The following is a 7,633-nucleotide window of genomic DNA, read 5'->3' on the forward strand; positions in this document are numbered from 1 at the left end:
GTACATATAAAAGATATTTAGTTCTTCTTTTCATTGATAATGATGTGGTGTGCGTGTGTATTTTATTTTAATAAAAATAGTTATGGTGTATTGAGAGCATTTAGTTATAATAGATAAAAATGAAATGGGGTAAAAAGTAACAAATAAAATTTAAAAATAAAAACCTATAACAAAAAAAATCAAATATGAGAAAATATAAATAAGACGTTGGTACGAGGTTTTTAAGAGTTTCAAGCTTAAATTTTTTTAGACGCAATAATGATATTAGTTTTTGGTTGTGGGTGTAGTTTGCAACTTGAAATCTCATGTCGATGAGTGAGGTTACATGAGACTGAACAATTAAATTCCTAACATGTGTGCATATTTTTATATATGCATTTATCGTATTTGTATCTATTTAAAAAAATAAAAAAACTAGCTGCATCTTGAAAAATAATTACTATGAATAGATCAATTTATCTTTGATAACATTGAAGATGACAAGATAGTGTAACTCCTTAACTGGGTTTAAGATTGTGCATCGTTTCATTTGGTGCTTAATAATCATAATTAAATTCTTTCAACTTAACATTTTTTTTCATTTGAGGTTGTAAATATCCAAAAAATAGATCATATAATAAATTTCGATTAGCTTCAAGATGTTCCGCAGGAAATAACAATTAAAAATGTGTCTTAAATTTCAAGGGAATAATTTTTCTCTCTTACTAATTAATCTTAATCAGTTGTTTTTCATATGAGTAGCTGTCCATTGCCACTAATTACAGACCAACGGTTTGGGTTGGGCTTTGTAGTAATTATTGTGAAAGTTAATGGGCCTTAATGGGCCTTCAAGGCCCAAGGCCTAAGGCCCATTGAGCAACCACCTATTCGTCTCTCTAAACCGACAACAACCCTCGTCTAAACCCCACGCGCTCATCTCTGTGCTCTTTGTCTCCTCGCGCGCATGCCCTTCCTTTCTCCATCCTCATCTTTGCCCTAATTCATCGTTCGGGACTACTTCCATCGCAATTCCGCCGGAAATTCACTCTTTCTCCAGTCCCACACCTCTCGGCAAACTTTCTTTCTAGGTTTTTATCCTTTATCCTCCCAAATTTCATTCTTTTTTTAACTAAAAATTCCATTTTTTTTTCCATGCGTATGGCTTCATGTTGTTTATGCGTTTTTTTGTTTTATATGTATGTGATTTATTGTATGTTATTGTGGTTGTTTTTTATCCTTGGATTAAAGAGAAGGGTGGGTGGCATTCTCCGTTGCATAGAGGACTTGCTTCTCCTCGTCTGCATCTTTGTGTGTTTGCGATCAAGTTATTTATCATCAAAACAAAAGATATTTGTGGAGGATTTATTTGTAAAATGGAATGTTGATGGAAATTATTAGTTTTTGGTGAGCTGACCATTCGCACTGATGCTGTTTGATTCGATTTAGGGTTTTTTTTGTAGTGACTGATAACTGTAAGGATGAAAAGAGAGATTTTTATGGTAGGGGTTTTTTTCTGTATATCCCCTAAAATTTGTCTAGTGATGGATTTGACTTTGAAAAATGTTGTAATTGCATGCATAACCCCTGAAAACCTCAAATGTTTGCTTCTGTATTTTCCCCTATATTTAGATTAAAATTAATGAAGAACTTTAAAATTACCAAACCACCTAAATATTTGTTGAAGTGACATTAATATTGTTTTAACTTTTAAGTTTTTAAAGTTGGCTTAGTAATTTAAAGTTCTAAATTTGTTTTTTGGTCTTCAATAATAAAATATGATTATTTTGCTAATTTTAAGTAGGGTGGCTTAGTAATTTAAAGTTCTAAATTTGTTTTTTGGTTTTCAATAATAAAATATGATTATTTTGCTCATTTTATGTAGGTTGGTCAAGTAGATAGGTGTAGAAGTAAATGCTGGATTTTTGAGAAAATTACAATGTGTTGGAGGTTAAATATACAGTTGGCTACCTTCAGGGAGTGCGGACAATGAAAAACCTTTTTTATTTTTTTATTTTTAATAATAAATGAGAAGATTAGTGATAGTTCTATGCAATAAGGGAAAGCTTACCTTTTGTCCTGAGATATACCTTTATGTTCACTTTGGTCCTTAAACGGAAATAGTTTATTTTGGTCCTTGGACCAAGAAGAAGATTTCATGAGTAGTCTTTAAACTAAGAAAATAGTGGTCAGTTTTTATCCTTATCCATTAAAAATTTTTAATCCTTTGACCAAAACAAACATTTTTGTTCTTGAGATAAATTTTCGGAAATAGTTTTAAGGACCAAAAGTGTACTTATGAAATTCCAAAAGAGTTTGGTGACTTCCATGCAGAACCATACATTTCAGGTACTCATTATTCTTTAATGGCTTATCTCCCTTGAGAGAATGAACAATTGATGGTGAAAATAGCTTTCCTTTTTCATTTCTCCTCCTCTTCTTCGCTATGCATTGCCTGAGGCTCTGAGCTCTCTATGTACATAAACTGCTATCTATTGTTTATTAATATTTTTAAATTATTATACTAATTTATTTTTATTGTTCTCAAAATGTCGAGATTATACTTTTATTACCAGACAAACCTTCAAACTTAATGAGTGGCCAAAGTATCACATATTTTATGGTACATAAATGTTTAGACTTCCCAACTTAAGAATTGAGAATATATTCCAAAACTTCAATTTAAATTTGACAGGGGTATATATATATATATAAAATCCCAAGTAGAAACCCCAAAATAAATTTGAATGCAAAGACAGATGAGATCATGAGAGCCATTGACTTAGCTTTCATCTGATAGCAATAGCAGCTGCAGGATATGAAGAAGTGAGTCATAAGTCTGCCTCTTTATTTTCTCCTCAATGTGTTGATCTTCTTTTCATCTTCGGTCTTGATCCTAAGCTCAAGTGGACCTGTATTTTAGCCATTGGATTGTGGTTTCCAAATTAAATTTCTTTATTATTTTAAGCTTGTCTTATATTTGTCATGATTTTTTTTTGTGTTTTGCAGTGATAATTTGATGGTTTTCTTTGGAGAACTTTGTGTTTATTGCAATCCTTGAGCTTTAATTCTAGGTTTCTGGTTTTATTTGCTTTCTAATTTGTGATAGATTTTTGAACTTAAAAGGAAAAGAAGCGAGATTTTTTTTCTTTCCATTTTCCTTCTGAAATTTGATTATTTGTTCATTATTTTTGGTACAAATGTAGTGTATAATTTTCAATTTTCATTATATCCCTGCCATTTATTGAATTTTCTATTATGTTAATCCTGCAATAGAAAGATAATGTTAAGGTTCAATTCTTAGAAGCAACTTTAGCATTGTGCAAATTCTTGCAAACCAATACATTGCTTAAGTTTCAAACTTTATCATCATGGAATTTGCTCATTTTCTGATGCTAGAGCCTAGCATAAAATTTCTATTGCACCAGTACTTAAAATTGCACCTTCTTTTATTATCTTAAATTTTCAATATTAGAAGTATAGAAAATGTGAAGCTGTCCTGTAATTTTGAAAATTTTCATTTTGGAAATTTCTTTTTCTAAACACTTGGACTTGTGAATGCATCAGGTGAGTCCGTGTATTGATTTGCAATCAATTTTTTGGTTTATTAAATTCAAGAGTGATCATGGACGGTGACTGACATGAATTGTGGTGTACTCTTTAGTCTTTAGTCTGTCTAACATGAACTGGGCCATTTTGTTGAATCTTGATGATATGCCATATCTTTTTCTAGCTCCATGTACTAGGAAGATTTGATTTTTCTTAAAATCATATATATATATATATTTATTTATTTAAACCAGCTACACTTGTGTGTATACCTTGAAAATAATGTACTTCTTCCCCATACTATTACAAGCCTATTACGTTATATGTACAATCTTTGTTACAGACCATCTCTTTCTATCTATGTTTCTTAAATTAACCATGACTCAACAATGACCAAAAGTCCATTCATTATTGTTGAGGGTATGATTGCCTGGGTGGAATTGATGGGTTTTTACATGTCTAAGTGATTGATAGGAATAGTATGATATTTTAGGGATTTAGATGCTAGGTATTTTTCAAATTTTTATTTGCATTGGATCAAACACAATAATTTTTAACAGTGTATCTGCAATCATGAAAATATTTAGGGATATATATACATGTATATGAAAATGCATTTTTAATTTTATTCTGGAGATGTGAAATGAGGCTGTATGTTTTGATATAGTGCTAAAGCATGCTGCAGAGTGAGGCTAATAAGTGCATATTACTATTCTGCAGTAAGAGTTAAAACCAGTGGTTGCACATTCAAGTGGTGATGGCTAATGTAGAAACCATTCCTGGAAATGTGTTGAATGATCCTGCCCAGCAGCCTACAAAACCACGTATCCTCTTGGCTGCTTCAGGAAGTGTTGCTGCAATCAAATTCGAAAGCCTATGCCGAAGCTTTCTAGAATGGGCAGAAGTTCGAGCAGTGGCTACCAAGTCATCTTTGCATTTTGTGGACAAAGCATCACTGCCAAAGGATGTTGTTCTTTACACAGATGATGAGGAATGGTCCAGTTGGAAAAAGATAGGAGACGGAGTGCTGCATATTGAGCTCCGGAAATGGGCAGATATAATGGTGATTGCACCTCTATCAGCCAATACTCTGGCCAAGGTAAATATTGATCTTGGTTTGATTATAAGTTCAGTATATTTTACAATTTATACTGTTTGTGATCTGCTTGAACATCAGTTCTCCTCATTGTGCTTTCACTGTAATATCTTTTGCTTATTTTCAAGATTGCAGGTGGATTGTGCGACAACCTGCTGACATGTATCGTGCGAGCATGGGACTACAGCAAGCCTCTGTTTGTCGCTCCAGCCATGAACACCTTCATGTATAACAACCCTTTCACGAAACGTCATCTCGAAGTAATTTCCGAGCTCGGTATATCACTGATACCACCGATCACAAAGAGGTTGGCTTGTGGCGATTATGGAAACGGTGCCATGGCGGAACCTACGGTGATCTATACAACTGTGAGACTCTCTTTCGAGCCCCGATCAACAAATGGTGGCAGCTAACCCTTTCCGTCTTTTTGATCATTCCAAGTTTTTTTGGTCATATAGCACTAAAATCCTTACAAATCATGAATTCTTGTGCTGCCACTAACATGAACTTGATGATAACATTGATCGAAGTGATTTTCTCGGTTGTGTTTTGTTTGATGCTGAAAAATTGTGAAAGTGATTGTAACTTGTGGGTGTTATTAACATGAATAAATATGTTTGACCATTGTTTTAGAGCAATTGGCAGGACTTATTTCTTGGTAATCAATTTTCTTAAGTGTTGATATTGAATTCAAGCAACACTGCCACTTTTTTTGTGTTCAAGATGATGACAAACTCTTATATTTGAAAAAGCTTTGGATAAGATCAATATGATGAATGAATGCCTTCTAAGAGTTTAGAGCTGGTGGTGGACACCAACCAATAATATGAAAAAGTGTCATACAAGGCTACAAGTTAAAGAATGATTCCAAGGACATACCTTCTAAGCTTTGTCTACTACATGAGAACAATGCTTGCAAGAAGCATCCAAGAAGCACAATTAGGGCATATGCTTAAGAACCACCCTTATTTCACAATGTATTGTAAGGATTCTTTTTTTAATATCATACTGTTTAAAAGATGGTGGAAAAAGTCATAAGGTTGTACATATAAGGGTTTTTCTAAATTACGCATATGCCCTCCTCCTGAAGTTTATTCTTTAATATATATATATATACCCCCTTTTTATAATTAAGTGGGGTTTAATAATAGACAATAAATAGGTGAAATATATCTTATATCCTTTCCATATAAATTTCAAAGCATCCAGCATTTATTGTATAGCTATAAAGGTTACATATTTATTTTTTACAATTTTTTTCCAGTCACAACCATTTATAAAATAGTTTATATTTGAAATAAAAAAATGTATGTGCATATAAATATATATATAGTTACATAACTATTACAATAACCAATAGTCTCTTAGTTTACTAGTATTGGGTTTTTTTTTATGTAGGGAGTTTATAGAGGAGAGAATTCGAAATTAAACCCCAAAACTCAAACAACGTAAGAGCACTCAGAGGTTGCAATTGTACTTTATGTCATTTATTTGTAAAAGAAAAAAAAAACCATTACACTTATTCATCCCTAATAAAACATTTTTTTTAAGACTTTACATGTAATTTTGGATTCTTATAGGGGTATATTCATAGAACCTTTTCTTTCTATATTTTATCCCCCTCATTACATCACCACAATAAGTTGGCACTTTCTTCATGGTAAATGACACCATTTGCACTCTTTCATTAAGAATTCTCTTGACCAATTCCTTCAACTAGACTTTGAGATAGAAAAACTGAAAACAACCTTCTTTCTCAAGTTGCCCACACTTTTGAACAACTACAAAGACAAGAAAACCAAAAAGGTAAGCAAGTTCCATTCCATATTTGTTCAATTCACATAACAAAATACTTCATTTTTCCTTTAAATTTTTTTTTTTCTCTATTTTTTGAAGATGAAAAGAGAGGGCAGGTTGCATGGCAAGGTTAGAGCTCATGCCAAACTCTTGCAACAATTCAATCCAAAGCTCAAGCTTGAAGAGGTTGTTAACATCTCCGGCTATTCTCCGGTCACCGGAGAACACACCCGGGTAATCTCTAAGCCAACAAACCACTCCAAATACACCGGAAAATGCCGAAAACCCAGGTGCTTGGAATGCCACTCTCACCCTGTGACTAAGTCTAGAGACAAGGCCAAGGGTGCATATAAACTCAAGTCATGCAATGTTTTGATGAATCATAAGCTTGTTTCATGGAGAGTTATTGCTGGCAATGGAAATGGTTTGAAGTATTCAGGGATTTCAGCAAGTGAAATGTTGAGACAATTGTTAGATGATGATGTTTGTGATGATCATGTGAATTATGAGAATGATGAGAATTTTGATGAGTTTGGTGAAGGACATGAAGGAGAAGAAGAAGAAGAAGAAAAACAAGGTGGTCTGATGATGATGATGATGATGATGGAGTTAATGAAGATGGTGATTGGGAGTTCTGTGACTTTGGATTTGTTTTGGAGTTGTTGGATGGAGGGGATTGGTGTGTTGTGACAGAGGCTTGATTTGTTCAACTTCAAACAAGTTCATTGTTGGTTTGATGTTGTTGTTGCAAATTAAGCTTGTCATTTGTTAGTTGTAATTATGCATGTATGTTGATTAATATTGTGATAATAAGAATGCAATTTATTTTAGTTTGTGGTTGTGCAGAGTTTAATTATTTGGAGATTGTGTTTTATGTGTTCACTTGAATTTTATTTTATTTTTTTTTTGTATGCATTTTTAATTTTTTTTCTTTAATAATGAATTATGATGCATTTTGCATATGATTTTTTTAATAAACTCCTATGGTTTATATACTTATTTTAAAAAAAACCCCTAAAATTCACTTATTGGGCATGACAAAAACATTTAACTTAATTAAAAATAATATACATATTGCATAATTTTCTTCATAATATATACTACTTGTAAATGGGGCAATTTTTTATTTTATTTATGAGATTGGGATAAAATAAAATGGTTTAAAAGAAAACTAAAACTTCTGGGATTTTTTTGGAAATAAAAAATAAACAACAA

At 32.3% G+C, this 7,633-nt stretch overlaps 2 protein-coding genes across 2 annotated transcripts; both read left to right on the forward strand.

Moving 5' to 3' along the window:
* Nucleotides 1–912: 912 nt before the first annotated feature.
* On the forward strand, nt 913–5,259 carry LOC120269970 (phosphopantothenoylcysteine decarboxylase-like). The gene is made up of 3 exons (XM_039276961.1): nt 913–1,067; nt 4,246–4,624; nt 4,750–5,259. The coding sequence occupies exons 2-3, from the start codon at nt 4,283–4,285 to the stop codon at nt 5,032–5,034; spliced, it is 627 nt and encodes a 208-aa protein (XP_039132895.1). The 5' UTR covers nt 913–1,067; nt 4,246–4,282; the 3' UTR covers nt 5,035–5,259.
* A 1,049-nt stretch (nt 5,260–6,308) lies between these two features.
* Nucleotides 6,309–7,248, forward strand: LOC120270736. Its single transcript, XM_039277809.1, has 2 exons — nt 6,309–6,427; nt 6,518–7,248. Exon 2 carries the CDS (start codon nt 6,518–6,520, stop codon nt 7,106–7,108), a length of 591 nt encoding a protein of 196 aa, XP_039133743.1. The 5' UTR covers nt 6,309–6,427; the 3' UTR covers nt 7,109–7,248.
* The last annotated feature ends 385 nt before the right edge of the window (nt 7,249–7,633 follow it).

This window comes from Dioscorea cayenensis, chromosome 10 (genome assembly GCF_009730915.1).
Source record: "Dioscorea cayenensis subsp. rotundata cultivar TDr96_F1 chromosome 10, TDr96_F1_v2_PseudoChromosome.rev07_lg8_w22 25.fasta, whole genome shotgun sequence".
Classification (NCBI taxonomy): domain Eukaryota; kingdom Viridiplantae; phylum Streptophyta; class Magnoliopsida; order Dioscoreales; family Dioscoreaceae; genus Dioscorea; species Dioscorea cayenensis.